The 16331-nt window shown below is 38.8% G+C and overlaps 2 protein-coding genes across 3 annotated transcripts in view; both read right to left on the bottom strand.

The window, feature by feature from the left end:
• The window catches only part of POLN (DNA polymerase nu), a 158130-nt gene extending 143110 nt beyond the window's left edge, over positions 1–15020 (bottom strand). The window contains exons 1-2 of the mRNA XM_025998872.2: positions 14958–15020; positions 14028–14086 (exon numbers count right to left, since the gene is read on the bottom strand). The gene's annotated coding sequence lies outside the window, so the exon portion shown is untranslated. The remainder of the gene's footprint in view (positions 1–14027; positions 14087–14957) is intronic.
• HAUS3 (HAUS augmin like complex subunit 3) lies at positions 250–15033 on the bottom strand. Of its 2 annotated transcripts, XM_025998897.2 has the most exons (6): positions 14958–15033; positions 14028–14086; positions 12619–13660; positions 11372–11811; positions 9209–9437; positions 250–1709 (listed from the first exon to the last, which is right to left on the bottom strand). In XM_025998897.2, the coding sequence occupies exons 3-6, from the start codon at positions 13525–13527 to the stop codon at positions 1476–1478; spliced, it is 1812 nt and encodes a 603-aa protein (XP_025854682.1). In that variant the 5' UTR covers positions 13528–13660; positions 14028–14086; positions 14958–15033; the 3' UTR covers positions 250–1475. The 2 variants fall into 2 exon arrangements, with proteins under 2 accessions (XP_025854682.1, XP_025854664.1); XM_025998879.2 differs by lacking the exon at positions 14958–15033 and having other exon boundaries at positions 12619–14036.
• Between the last annotated feature and the right edge of the window lie 1298 nt (positions 15034–16331).

The raw sequence follows: 16331 nt of genomic DNA, 5'->3' as shown, positions 1-16331 counted from the left end.
GTATACTGCTCAGCTCTACTGGGATGAGTGGGTAAAGGTTTGAGTAGCTAAAACATTGAGTAGCTAGTCATACATCTATCATATCTGGCACAAATATAAATACAATTTGCTATTCCAAGAGCCAGGAAACCAGTTGACATATTTTTCCACATTACTAGGGAGAAGAAAAATTTTAAATGAATTTTCTATTCCACTGTGGAATAGGAAAAAAATTTAAAAAGGAACAAAAAAGCCACCCATGAGGAGCTAATACCAAAATCTTAGACAAAATTTATTACAAATTACAAATTTTCATGCATATTTAGATCTATTTAGTAAATGTAAATTTTTAAATAATGTACAAATACAGTAACTGGCAAAATATTTTTGTTCAACAGATTATAAAAATTATCAGGACTTATCTGTCTCCTAAGCATATCCATGTTCTGATGGTTATAGCTAAAGAATTTCAAAAAGACCACCTAAAATGCACTTTAGATGGGCATCTCTTTTTAAAAAGACAATATATTCTGAAGCAGAAATCTTCTTGAAAGTTATAGCTCCATCTTCTTGTTCCTCTATAAAGCTCACATAGTATATACCACAGGCCACATATAAATCAAGCACTCAAGAACCATTTGATATCCTAATAAGCTACTCCAAATGACTTCATACCACTCAAAATAATTTCTAATTGTCCAAATAATACACTTGTGTGTATCCCAATTAACACAATCTAACATTTAAGTATTTTCACTCCAGAGAAACTGATTAAAACAGCATTATGTATCCTCGAAACAACCACTTCTATGGTATTTTCAAATTTCATTTAAGAGTCATTCGTAATGTGTAAGTCAAAGCACCACCAAAGCAGAAGTCCAAGCACCAGTATGATTTGTCCTGCAGAAATTTTGATTTCCCAGGACCCAGTTCCTAAAATGAACAATGGTCAAAGGACATCTGACACTTTTTGAAGAGCAAATAGGTACAAAGATTTTCAAAGTCTACAGCAGGGAATTATGGGAATTACAGTTTGAGCGGTATGGTTTTACTTTATAGCTAAATATGAGGGGACTTGGCTATTCCATATATTACGGTCCACAGGTTGAACAATGCTAACTCTAAGTTCTACAAAGGTTTAAAATATTTAACAGTAAAAAATTTCTATTTCAAAGAAAAACAGTAAAGGAGAGACAGAACTAATCCTATTAAAAAATATTTGCATTATATAACAATGCTTTTTCCTTGTAAGTAAAGTTACCAGTACTAAGTGCCATCAAGCAAATTTTCAACTCATAGAAACCACTGGTACTTTGAACGCATTATATAAGGAAAAAAAAACCACCAATGTAAAACTTAAATAAATTAAATGAAATGTTCCACTGGCATCAAATTTAAAATTTTAGTAGGGGTTTATTAGCTACATTTTCCTCCTAATATATAAAACATTAAAACATAGCATAGCTCTGTAGTAAAGATTCAGTTTTTAATAATTTTCAAACTTCAAAACCAACAGCCTTAATCTTTGATTGGTTTTCTAAATTCTCCACAATATCTTTCAGATAATCTTCATCTTTTAAAAAATATACATATAATTCTCTTTCCATTTGATGCAGTTTATTAGATGCCAAAACTTTTCTTTTTGTCTTCACATCAGCAAGAATATCAGTAAGAAGATGATTTAGTTTATTCAGTTGGGATTCAACTTGATGAAATTGCTCTGTTAACTCCTAAAAGGAAAATAAAAATGCTTTTACTACAAAATCTCTATTTGTAATAGCAATTATAAATTTAAAATATAATTTACATGCAAAGAATCCAAATGATAGGGGTGCCTGGGTGCCTCAGCCAGTTCAGGTCTGCCTTCAGCTCAGGTCATGATACTGGGGACCTGGGATCATGCCTGAGTCAGGTTCCCTGCTCAGCTTGGAGTCTGCTTCTCCCTCTTCCTCCCTCCCTGGCTCATGCTCCCTCTCTCTCTCTAATCTTAAAAAAAAAAAAAAAAAAAAAATCCAAATGGTAGAATAATTATTCCCATGATTTTAATGATAAATGAACCTCAATTAAAAATCCACAATCGATTTATTTTTTAATTTTTTTAAGACTTTATTAATTTATTCATGAGAGATACAGAGAGGCAGAGACATAGACAGAGGGAAAAGCAGGGTTCTTGCAGGGAACTGATGCAGGACTTGATCCCCAGACTGGGATCACGCCCTGGGCGGAAGGCAGATGCTCAATCGCTGAGCCACCCAGGTGCCCCTCACAGTAGGTTTAATATAAATTCTATGTTAAGAGCAATTATAACAGTATTCAATAGACAATTTTAAGAGATTCAAAGGAAACTGTTACTCCCTGAAGAGTACTTGATATGTAAACTGTTATGCATATTCATACATTTAACAAATATTACTAAATGTCTACCATATGACCAGCACAGTCTTAGAGACTAGAGATAGAAGAATGAACATCATCTCCTTAATGGAAAATTACTCCACTTTATTGACTGAATCTTGTTTTAGCCTAATCTCGGTCTACTCTAGATAAAAGTGGTACGGAGAAAGCCTTGAAATGAAGCAATTACCAATAAAAAAGTAGTATTTCAACAAAAATATCCATTTTTCTTTTTTCACGGTATTACAGAAAATAGAATTACATGAAACATTCAACAATTCTGATTTGCCATATAATTCTGCTCAAGAACCTAGACATGTCACTGCTTCTCTCTCCACCTCCCGCTTGTGCTTGTTCACTGTTTCTTAAATAAGTAAAATCTTTTTTTTTTTTTTAAGATTTTACTTCTTTATTCATGAGACAGAGAGGCAGAGACATAGACGGAGGGAGAAGGCTCTTCACAGGGAGGTGGATGCGGCACCTGATTCCTGACCCCAGGATCACACCCTGAGCTGAACACAGATGCTGAACCGCTGAGCCACCAAGGCTTCCCAAATACATAAAATCTTATAAAAAAAACACCAAACCTAGATATGCCAGACTCTTCACATTTAAATATACTGAGATGCCTCACTTCATAACATTAAAACCTGTTTATTAACAAGATTCTACGGCTTTCTAATTAAGTATTCTACTTCTATAAATTTCCAGCTAGTATCACCAAAGAGCTGTAGCTCTATCTCAGCCTTCTGCACGTCCTCAGTATGGTCCATGAACATGGTAATCACCTGGGGTGCTTGTTATGAATACATACTCCTGCACCTCAACTCCGTACTAAATTACTCAAACTCCCAACAGGCTCCCTGGTGATTCTAATAAACAAGTTCAAAAACGACTGCTTTACACCTGTCATAAATGCCAGTTCTAGAGAGCAGTACTTCTTCAATTACACTTTAACAAAATCAAATAATATCTACATTAAGTAGTTTCCCCTTGAAGAAAAACTTGGTAAACATGAATGAGAAACTACAATCTCACCCTCAATTTCAGTACTAAAGATCTTAATAGTTGCTAAGATAATATTCCTACAGATACTGAAAAATAGCCTTCATAACAACAAAAATGCAAATTAAAATGTATACAGATGGCATTTTTATATTTCACTGGGTTAGGGAAAAACATTAAATAATGACACCCAGTAAGATTATAGTGAAATCATCATACTTTATGATTCTAGGATGCAATCTTTCACATTTTAAAATATCTGAAATCCATACCATTTTATAATCAAGAGCATCATGTAATTATTATTAGCCACTCATAAGAAATGCTTTATTACCAACATTAAAAAAATTTTTTTTATTGGGTTAAGAACACTTAACATGAGATCTCCCCTTTAATAGATTTTTAAGAGTACAACACAGTATTGTTAACTACAGGCAAAACATTGTACAGCATATCTCTAAAACTTATGTACCTTACATAACTGAAACTTTACATTTCTTGATTAACAACCCATTTCTGGGCAGCCCGGGTGGCTCAGCGGTTTAGTGCCGCCTTCAGCCCAAGGCCTGATCCTGGAGACCCGGGATCGAGTCCCACTTCAGGCTCCCTGCATGGAGCCTGCTTTTCCCTCTCTCTCTCTGTCTCTCATGAATAAATAAATAAAATCTTTAAAAAACAAACACCACCATTTGCCTCTCTCCAATCCCTGCTAACCACCATTCTACCCTCTGCCTCTGTGAGTTTGACTATTTTAGATATGTCTGTAAGTGAAATCATACATTATTTGTCCTTGTGACTGGTTTATTTCACTCAGCATAATTTCCTCAAGGTTCATCCATGTTATCCCATATTACAGCATTTCTTTTTATTAAGGCTAAATAAATAAAACTTTGTATGTATATATCACATCTTCTTTACCCATTCCTTCACTGACAGACATTTATTTCTATAATGTGACTACTATAAATAGTGCTATAATGGATGTAGGAGTGCTAATAATTCTTCAAGATCCCGATTTCAATTCTTTTGTTTTAAACACTCAGAAGTGGAATTACTGGATCATATAGATCATTACTTTTTTAAGAAAACTCCATACTATTTTCCACAGTGGCTACACCATTTTGCACTCCCTCCAACAGAGTACAAGGGTTCCAATTTCTCCACATCCTTGTAAATACTTTTTGCTTTTTTAAAAAAAGATCTGAGAAAGTGCATGCACATGCATAAGCACATGAGTGGGGGGAGGGGCAGAGGGTGAGAATCCTTAAGTAGACTCCTCAATGAGGGTAGAGCTCCACACAGGGCTTGATCCCAGGACCCATGAGATCATGACCTGAACCAAAACCAAGAGTCAGATGCTTAACTGACTGAGCCACCCAGGTGCCCCTGATTTTGCTTTTTTGCTACTAACCACTCTAACAGGTGTAAGGTGACATCTCATTGTGGTTTTGATGTGCATTTCCCTGACAATGAGTGACACTGAGCAACTATTCATATATACTGTTTGTATGTCTTCTGTGGAAAAAGCTCTATTCAAATCTTTGGTCCATTTTTTAATTGGGTTATTAGTTTTTTTGCTATCACCAACACTCTCAATGTATAGTGTAGAAAAATAAAGACAATAATTTTGAGTCAAAAAACAACATAGAACTGCATGTTAAGTGTGAAGCTTTGAAATACCCTAACCACTTTAATTGTGTATATTTCTTTTAATGTGTATATTCAAGAGTAATATGATAAAAATCTATGTCTGTCTGAACCTAAAAGATACCTTCTAGTAAGTATTCAATAAAAATTCTAATAAGATAGTATTGTGCCAGTTTAAGTGAAAGTTTTTTCTTTTTTAGCAATTCATAAAATGACAGCATACCATATAATTGATGGTATCCAGTAGATATTTAAATAGTGCTGGTGGCAATGAAAATAGGTGTGACTCTTCAGAAAAGCAGTATGACAGCATCAAAGGCCAAAAGAAAAATGTACATACCCAAGAAACCCAATAATCCTACTTCCAAGAATTCATCCAAATGAAAGTATCCAACAACAAAAAGCTATATAACACAAGATATACATGTTGCTGTTCAAAAGCAAACAAGACTAGCAAAATATTCAATGGTACATTGGTTACAGAAATTACTGTAACATAAAAATTAAAATCATTCAGAGTAAAAATTTCATAATGCTAAGTAAAAAGGAAGAATAAGAGAGATGTATAAGTAAAAGTGAAAAATACATACCTTCAAATACTAACCGAAAGAAAGATGGTATACAGGACTATTAATCAGACAAAAAAATGTTAAGACAAAAAGCACAGCTAAAATACAGAAGATCATTATGTAAAACTAAATGGTTCAATTCACTGTATTTCAAGCCACCAGGATAATAATTCACCACAATTTTAAAATTAGATATGCAGCTGACCCTTAAACAATATGGTGAGTGGGGGGGGGGGGGCGGGGAGGGGGATGTTAGAGCATTGACTCTGTGTAGTTGAAAATTTGTGTATAAATTCTGACTTCCCCAAAACTTAACTACTGGTAGGTAGCCTACTGTTGATGTACAGTTGACTAATACATATCTGTATATATGTTATGTGTATTATATACTATAATCTTATAATAAAGTCAGTTACAAAAAAAAAATGTTAAGAAAATTATAAGAAAATACATTTATAGTACTGCACTGCATTTATTTTTTGAGGAAAATTTGCATACAAGTGGACCCATGTTTCAACCTCATGTTCTTCAAGGACCAACTGTAACTTATAAAATAAACTTAGGGACGCCTGGGTGGCTCAGTGGTTGACCTTCTGCCTTTGGCTTAGCTTGTTATCTCAGGATCCTGGGATCAAGTCCCACACTGGGCTCCCCACAGGAGCCTGTTTCTCCCTCTGCCGATGTCTCTCATGAATAAATAAAATCTTTTAAAAAAATAAAAAATAAAATAGACTCAAATATAAAGGAAAAATTGAAAGAGTCAAAACAATAAATTTTCAAATCTACCATCATGGGAAGTTTTTATAAAATTAATAAATTTAGAAGACAAAATCAGTAATAGATTATAAAAAAATCACAGTTAATCACTTCAGGCTATTAGGATAGCTAGTATATATTTTTTAAAAAAGGAAAATAACAACTATAGACAAGCATATGGAGAAACTGGAACCTTGTGCACAGTGGGTGAGAATATAAAATGGTGCAGTTGCTGCACAAGTTAGGCACTTACTCAAAAAGTTAAACAGAACTACCACATGATTCAGCAATTCCACTCCTAGGCATATACCCCAAAGAAACAAAAACAGAGACTCAGATACCTGTACACCAATGTTCACAGCAGCCAAAAGGTGGAAACAACCCAAATGACCATCAATAGACAAACAAAATGTACTACATATATACAATGAAGTATTATTTGGCCATAAAAAGGCATAAAATTCTCACACATGCTACAACATGGATAAAACTTAAATCATATAAACGTAGGATTTCACTTCTATTAGGTGCCTAGAGCAGGCAAATTCACTGAGACAGGAAATGGAATAGAAGTTATCAGGGGCTGGGAGGAAGGAGTGAAAAGTTACTATTTATTATTTAATGTTTCTTTTTGGGATGATTAAGCTCTGGGAAAATATATAGTGATCATGGTTGCACAATATATGAATGTACTTTTGTACTTAATTTCCCTGAATTGTACACTTAAAAATGGTTAGAACTATTTTATATTTTACCACTATAAAAATATTATTTAAAAAAACTAGTCATAAGCATTCCCATTCCAAGAAAAGGTAAGTTAGTTATCCAAATCAATCCTTCCATAAGAAAAAAATGTAAAAGGCTAAATTAAGTTTTTTTAAAAATCAAGCAAAACAAAAGCTTTCTGAAAGCAATGAAGAGATAACAAGGCATCAAGGAACTACAAGTCCATAAAACATCCCAGATTGGTAAGGCAGTCCAGGAGCAGCTTTACTCTAGGGCAACCACCAATCTTGGAAATTAGAACCTAGGATTCTTGAGACTCACAAGATGAGTGGGAAGAAAATCAAAGCCCAAAGTCCACAGAAAATGGGAAGTCAGATGGGAGACCCTCTTCATAATAAGCCAAGGACTCACAGGATACCAACAATCTCAGGATCAGAATGGTCTGAAGTGGAAGAGCCCCTGGATAGAATTACAGGCCAGGCAGGAATCACTTGGGTCCTACAGACTCTTAGACTTAACTCAGTTTAAGGTTTAGAACTGGTCCTGCCCATAGTATCTAACAAAGAGATATGAAAGAAAAAGGCACTCAAGGATCATTTATTTCATAATAAGAAGCTCCCTTCACCAGAAAGAGAGGGATTTTATTTTTATTGTATGCCTCAATCAATGGTGATGGGACAATTTGTTTATAGGGAGAAAAAATTAAAAACAATAAAGTTAGAACTCTACCTCCTATCACACATAAAAATAAACTCCTGGTAAACTAAAGAACTAAAAGTGAACAGCATAACTTTCAGATAAAGTAAAAAGGACTATCATTATGCTGTTAAGAACAAACCTTAACAAAATATGAAAAATGACATATAAAAAATGGCAAACCACAGAATAATAAACTAGATAAAAATTAAAGTGCTAAAAAAAAAAGCCAAAAACAAATAAAGTGAAAAAGACTAGCTACAAATAGAGAATGAATATATATAACACACATGACTGTCAAAGGATCAGCACTTGAAATACATAAACTCCTACAAATGACTTTTTTTGACGATTTATTTATTTTAGAGAGAGAGCGAGCACAGGCACATGCGAGTGGGGGCAGGGGCAAGAGGAGAGAAAATCTCAAGCACACTCTGCAGTGAGCACAGAGCCTGGGAGGGGTGGGGGGTGCTCAATCTCACAACCCTGAGACCAGGCCACTGACTCCTGGTTTCTATCAGGTCCTGATCTCAGGGTTATGAGGGTTCTGTACTTAGCATAGAATCTACTCAAGACACTCTCTCCTCTCCCCCTCCCCATGTACCTACCCTCCCTCAGCACCACTTGGGCTCCCTCTCTCAAATAGATAAATCTTAGAAAAAAAAACAAAAAACAAAAAAATGGGCACAGGAGATGAACAAGGAATTCTCAGAAAAAGATGAATGCACAGTAAACAACTGAAAGAGGCCTCAATCTCAATAATCAGCTGACAGGGGCCTCCACCTGTTTAATAATCAGGGAAATACAAACTACAATCTGTATCAGATGCTATTCTATATCCACAGCTTGAGAGAAATTATATAAATCAGACAAGATTATGTGATAAGTAGGATGTGGATACATAACACCTCTGACACTGCTGAAGTAATATGGTACAACCACTTTGGAAAACAATTTGATGTAACCTGAAAACTAAACCTGTGATATGCAATTCCACTCTTCAGTGATGGAGTGTCCCTATGTGTACACACGCACAGCTGTGAGACACACAGTAAGACCATCTGTAGCAGTATGATCTACAATAGCAAAAACTGAAAATAACTTAAATGTCTGTCAACACAACAGATAATTAAATTGTGGAATTTCATAAAATGGTATACTAACTATATAAGACAGAATTATATTAAAATATTTTTTAGGGGATAACTGGGTGGCTCAGCGGTTTAGCACCCGTCTTTGGCCCAGGGTGTGATCCTGGAGTCCTGGGATTGAGACCCACGTCGGGCTCCCCCCCGTGGAGCCTGCTTCTCCCTCTGCCTGTGTCTCTGCCTCTCTCTGTGTGTCTTTCATGAATAAATAAATATCTTTTAAAAAATAAATAAATAAAAAATAAAACATTTTTTACAGCATTTTCAGTTACTATGGCAAGCACCCACCTGATCACTAAGCAATAGCTGATTTCCTCCTTGATACAAAGTATCACAAAGCATGTCCACATCAATATTCAGTTTGGACAGAAAAAAAGAGTGTTCTTGAGTAGATACTGCCAATTGATCTTGTACTAAAGAAACATCCTTTTTTAATTTCTCAGCCACTTCCTCCAGGTTTCCATGGGTTATAAACAATTCTTTTTTCTTATTCTCTCCTTCTAAAAGTTGATAAAGCCTAAAAGGTGAAAATAAAAAATGTAGGAAAAAATTCTCAAGTCAGTACAATTCTCAAAATTATAATCCACTGTATTGGGCAGATCTGGAGATATATAACAGATTGAAAATATTAACCTGGAAAAAAATTAATCTGCTGCTAAATCAAGCAACCAAAATATTCCACCTAAAATACCATCTCATTACAGAAATACGTATTGTAACTACTGTATCTGCTTTCCACTTTCTCATCTCCCAAGTTTTAAATATACTTTTTGACTTGTAACTGCCATTAGCTTACTTCAAACAAAGCATGTTTCAAAGACAGCTCTCAAGAAAACATTTCTGTCACAGAAAACAGGTATGATATAGTAGAAATAGCAATGAACCTGAAACAGAAGATCTAGGTCTGAGTTCTGCCTGTCTTTTGATACCTAGGTCAAGTCAACCACAGACTAAATTGTTCACATCATATATCTATTGCTAAAGAATGGCAGTAGATGTAAGAGACAAAAAATGAAAACAATATAAAATGTAAGAAAAAAAAGTAAACAGAGACTACAGAAATAGTGAACTTGCTACACCAGTCTTATCCATATTTAATTGTAAAATTAAATTCCTAATGAACCATTAGGCTTCTTTAACACTTCAAATATTAATGGCAAAAAAAAAATATTAATGGCAGAAAATCCTTTGGAACAAATAGAAAAATGTGAGGCAGTATTTTCTGCACATTTCTGACAAAAAGGGTTTCTCCTTTTCCTCTGAATTAAAAAAATATATATTTTTTATTTTAATTATTTTAATAAATTACAATAGATTTCACAAAAGTGGTTCAAGTCCAAGGTTGCCAATTTTGTTCCCCGGGGATGTGACTACACAATTTGGCAGGGGGGGGGGGGGGGGGGTTGATGGACACGACACCATTCTTAGTCATGATGTGAATGCCACCCTTTCCATGCCCCTCATCTCATTAATAAGAAAAAAAAAAAAAAAGGGAGAGATGCCTGGGTGGCTCAGTTGGTTAAGCATCTGTCTTCAGCTCAGGTATTGATCCCAGGGTCCTGGGATCCAGGCCTGCATCAGGCTCCCTGCTCAGCAGAGAATCTGTTTCTCCCTCTCCTTCTCCCTTTGCCCCTCCCCCTGCTCATGCTCACTTGCTGTCTCCCTCTCTCTCAAATAAATATTTTATATATATAGAATATATTCTATAGGAATATATTCTAGAGGAAAATAAACTAATCCTATATATATATATATACACATATATATACATATATATATATAGGATTAGTTTATTTTCCTCTAGAATATATTCCTATAGAATATATTCTGTATATATATATACATATATATATATATATAGGATTAGTTTATTTTCCTCTAGTACTAGAGAAACATCAGGAGTAGGTTTCAGATTTTTAAGTCCTTTGACTACTTTAGTACTCCAAATTTAGTATCCTTCTACCATCAACTGCTTAGACTCTAGATAAAAAGAGATTGGGAGGTAGCATTCATTCTCATAGACTCACCTGAGAAGAAACAAAGTCAGTCTTCTCCTTTCAGCTGACACCCTCTCTGAATGCAATCAGTTCTCTGCCTAGCAATACTGAGTACACACCATGCACTATTCAAACTCTCTGTAGTTAAAACTCCTGCCCCAATCTCAAATAAGACATCTAAATAATAGTGCCTAAAGATGAATAAGACCTTGTATATACATTCACTCCTCCAACCTATCCACCTCAGCTCTGATGCAGCTACTTCTGGCTTTCATACGAATGGAAAAGGGAGCAAAATATTCAAAAGGAAAGAATCATATACAAGAAAAATGAAAGAAGAGAACAGAGAGCCAAACATAGAATGCAAATTATGTTTTAAACTTCCACAATCTTAGTTCACACTCTATACAGTATTTTACAGAAACAAAAGCAATAAAGAAACAAAGAAGAATACCTATTAGTAGAGAAGTCCTTGGTATCAATGGTATTCCTTGAATTTATCTGCTGAGATACTGATGGGTCTGCTAGCATTTCTAATCGCTGGTGGAGCATCGTATTACTTTGACTAAGTTCTTGAACCAAATTTTCAAGTTGACGATATATGTCCCAATGCTTTCTCAATTCGATTTCATATGATAACTGTAGAAGTTCAAAAGATGCTTTTTGCTTTATTAACTGATTTAAAACTAACTCTTGTCTTGCTGTATAATAGTCTTGCTTAGCAATCTGTAGATCAAAATCTCCCTTTACGACTGGCATATTCAATAACTGGGCATTCTCTTTTATCACAGCAGACAAACTTTTATCTTTCATATGAGAGATTTGTTCTTCAAGTTTCAGAATCTCACTGTTCAAGGTAGAAATTTTAGCATCCAAATTATCTTTGCCAAGAGCCTACACAGAAAAAGCAATTAAATGTTAAAGCAGTAAGTATAAAGTTGAAATACTTTTAAAATCATTTTTACTTTACATTTGGAGTCATCAGATATCATGCTAATAAAAACTAAGTTCATATTATTAACAAAAGCCAAAATTACAGTATAAAAAAGGAAAAATATAGACTAAGCCAAAGGTAAACTGCTAAATTTTAATGCTATTACTACCACATATATACGAATGGCTATGAATGGCTACAAATCTTGTCATGCTTGTCTTAATAAAAATCATTAGCACACTACTCACTGAATGCAAATATATACTATTTAAGTTTTCTTAAAACTAAAATAATACCAGTAGCTATTCTCCTAGCTTGCAAAGAATGACAAAACTTCATACACTATTTCAAAGTTTATGTCAGTTATAGGAACTAACTTGGTGCTAGTATTCAGTTTCAGTTGTATTTTCACTCAATTATGTAGTGGTTATGTTACTAAGAAAGTAAGCTTTCCAGGAGTGCAAATGGGTATGTGCACTTATCTGTACATTCTCAACAAAAAAATCAGGGTTTCAGTCCAACAAACTAGATCCCTGACTTCAATAGCACCCAACAAGGAGCAAATAAAGTGAAATACCTATGACAAAGCAACATGGCTCTTTACCTAGATGTCATAAAAGAGGGAATTTCAGTATCCTCTGAGTCTGAACCAACACAAATTTCAAATTCAGAAATTTACTTGTTTCATCCTCCTTTCTAAAAGTACTTTACTATTAACATATCTTCTATTACGAACAATTACAGTATGGATCCAGTCTCATGTTTACCTTTCTAGTGAGGCTATGAAGATTCTCCTCTGCCCATTGTATACTTGACTTCATGTTCAAATTACTTGCTTTCAAGTGAATTAACTCATGTTGAGCACAAATGTAGGCTAGCTGCAGCCTAGCCATCTCCAGCCTTCTCTCCTCAAGGATTTCTCGATTATCACAAATAGATGGTGCCCGTATATCTAAAAGTTGAAAATTTTCTTCATTTGAACTTTCGACTACTTCATGTATACCCTGAAAAAATTGTTTCTTGGTATATAAAGTTAATGCTCCTGTGCTTTGCTCTTCTTGGCTTAAATATTTTTCCAAGGAAAACTGAGATAAAAACACCAGTGGATTTGCCCCTTGATCCAAATTAGAATGTTTGAAGAAAATCATCAGTTTAGCAACTCCATCAGTAAGAGCTTTAAGTTCATTACTTATTTTAGTATTCATGGCATTTAGAATTCCTTGACTCTGCTTCAGCCGTTTAGTGGCTGCTGCTTCTTTAGCATTTAACCTCAGAGATTTGTGGCTTGTTTCCGAAGCCATCACCTGGCATTTATTACGTCGTTGAATTTTTAGGTTCTTTAATTTCTGCAGAGTTTGAACCTCAACCTCTAACTTCTCTAGCTCTTTGTCATCCAGGGTAGATGTTTTCAAATCAGAAGTTTTACAGGTTTTAAGAACTTCATCCAATGCTGCTCCTTCTAGGATGGGCTTGCCTGATTTTTGAAGAATGCTAAAAGCTTCCAATTCTTCCTCAGACAATACATTCTGTCCATTCACACTTCCACAGAACCACTTCAGAAATGATTCATCTTCAACAGTCTCAAACAACCAGTCAAAATCTTCCCCATTAAGAATATCAGCTTTGGGATAACTGATTTTTTTTAACGTTTCCACAAAGTCTTTCCCACAAATCATGGCTGAAAAACCCAGTGAATTTGTAGGGGATTTGAGCTTATGGTGTTGGTATTTAGAAAACAGACCCAAACGCAGACTAATTTTATGTTAAGTCCATAGAGAAGGGAAAAATACTTTTAGAATCTGACTTCTCCTACGGGGCGGGAGTAAAAAACAAGTATTAGACCACAAATATAGCAACCGTATTTGTGAAAGGCAGTACAGATAAATATCAGAGTATCTGGGAACCATCTAACGCAGAGGTAGTTACGGCTGAGGTGTCTGATGAAGACAAACTACACCCTCAGGGTCCCATTCAGTACACTGCAAAAATGATGAAAACCTTCCCAAAGATCGGCCCCTAAAATACACCGTATCTGACACAGCAGGTCAGTTCATCACTCGGCCTAAGTCAACACAAATGTATATAGACAAGCCTGAGCCAGCCGGGCAAGGCGGCCTCTCCTCCCCACCCTTCCTCAGTTGGGAAAGTTCTTGAGGAAGAGTCAATTGAGTATTACCTCCACGACCCGGGGCAGCATCCGCCGTTCACACAGCAGTCCGTGTCCACACCGCCGACCTAGGGCAGACGACAGCCGTCTTCAAATTTAAGATCCACGGTCAGGCCGACCCTCACGCTCCCGTCAGAGAAGGGAAACGTCGCGTGCTCTGGACGGCCGGCAGGAAGACAACGCGGCAACCAGCTCGCCAGCTCACGACGCTGCACCCCGACTGTACCCCCAAACCCAAATGAAGCAAAAAAAAAAAAAAATTCCCAAACCAAGCCCCCGTGACTTCACAAGGACCAAAGCTGCAGAGGATAAAGGCACTTCTGGCACTTGCGGAACTACCACCCACGCTCCAAGGGGACCCGAGGGGCGGCGGCCCACCGCGCGCACACGCGGGCCACATGGACCCGCGTAAATAAAACACACACTCACGAAAGCCGAAGAACTGGCGTTAAAGACAAACTGCACTGATCCCAGACCCGCGCGCCCGGCTCGGTGGAGTTTGGGCGCGACCGCCCCGGCCCGCGTCTCAGCGGTCCAGGAAGACTAGCAGCGGCCCCGCCCGGGTCTCAGCCGCCCTGAGGACCAGCAGCGACCCCGCCCCCCTGCCCGGGAGGCCCCGCCCCCACCCGCGTCTCCACCGCGCGGAGGACCAGGGCAGGCCCCGCCCCGCCTCCCAACGGACGCCCCCTCAGTCTCTCACGGGCCCCGCGTTCCCCGCCCACGGCCACCTCTCGCTTCTACTCGCGCTCCCTGTCCTCACCCCTCGCCTTCGCCCCCGCTCCAAGTCCTGAGGACCCCGGCTGCGCCGCGCGGACTAATCGCGCGCCTGAAAGGAGTCCCCAGGGACGCCTGGAAAGAAGCAGCAGCTGCGGGATCGGCGCCGTTCCCACAGCCCCACACCCCGCGACTCCCTGGAAGGGCGAGACCGGCGCCATTCACCTCCGAGAACTCGGCTCGCGGCCCCTCAGAAGCCCGCCGCCGCGCTTCACGCCTCGCACTGCCTCACGGGAGCGCTGCCACCCCGCGCACGCGCACAGGGTAGAGGCAGGGCCGTGGCGTGACCGTCTGCGCAGGCGTGGCGTCGGAAGAGGCGGGCCTGGCGAGGAGGGACTTTGGGGCGGAGCTGAGCAGGGCGCCGTCCCGCCCTCTGGCCTGACGTCTCCCAGCGGAGGCAAGCGGATTGGCTCCATGCCGTGGGGAGGCGGGGCCTGGGCGCGCCGGGCCGGATGGGGGTGTGGGTGCGGGTCGGGTTTGTGCGCTGTATATCCTCAGGCTGTACGCCTGCCTACCCTGGCCCGGCTCCTTGGCTCCGGCGGCCCTCGGTCCTGCCGTCGGGTTCCCTAGGTCTCCCTCTAACCAGGCCGTTTTCAGAGAAAGCCTGGCCGCGGCTGGGGGCACCCGACCGGTGGGCTGTGCACCGCCGGGACCGGTTTCAGAGAGCGCGTCTCCTCCCTGAGTCCTGGGAGCGCACGAGCTCTGGGACTCGGCGTCTCTAGGCTCAGCTGCTGTCGGTCCTCGCTTTACCAGCTTTTGCGTTGAACCTTATTTTGCAAAGCACGCCATCCCCAAGCCCTCCCCTGACCACTAAGCAAAAACAGACTTCCTCCACAATCCCATTTTCAAAATATAACTTTTAAAAAAGATTTTAATCATTTATTTGAAAGAGAGAGCACAAGAGCACAAGCAGGGGGAGCAGCAGAGGGAGAGGGAGAAGCAGACTCCCCGCTGAGCAGGGAGCCCTACAAGGGGCTGGGCCCCAGGACTGCAAGACCCCAGGACCCCAGGATCATGACCTGAGTCGAAGGCAGACGCTTCACTAACTGAGCCACCCAGTCGCCCCTCAAATATATAACTTTTAAAAAGTTGAAAATACAGGAACATAAAAAAAAAAAAAAAAAGAAAATACAGGAACATAAGTGGATATGTGTGGTACGTTTCATAGAGACGAAACTCTGTTTCCAAGGTGGGTGCCAGACCCAGGACATGGGGCACCAGTGTGTGAGCCAGAGAGAGCTGCGCTCAAAGTGCGAGGTTCTGTGCACACCTGGCTGATGCCCCATGGCCGAGCAAGCTGACCTTCAGGTTACCCTGGGTATCGGCAGCAGTTGCTGGAATCCCTACCCGACAAGCTCATTTCTCTCTCACCAGGCTTCTACGGATGAATGACTAAATGTGCAAAGTTTGGGTCCTGTCGTTACTCCATAGTCAGTATCCCTCCACCCCCAGCATCAAATGACCCGAAGGTGGCTTATTAGAGACATCCTCGTCTCCTGTGACCTCGGAAGGGCAGAAGTCTTTCTGGATAATTTTTCT

The sequence above is a fragment of the Vulpes vulpes genome, chromosome 14 (genome assembly GCF_048418805.1).
Source record: "Vulpes vulpes isolate BD-2025 chromosome 14, VulVul3, whole genome shotgun sequence".
Lineage (NCBI taxonomy): Eukaryota > Metazoa > Chordata > Mammalia > Carnivora > Canidae > Vulpes > Vulpes vulpes.
This window is presented reverse-complemented; position numbering and strand designations above follow the sequence as displayed.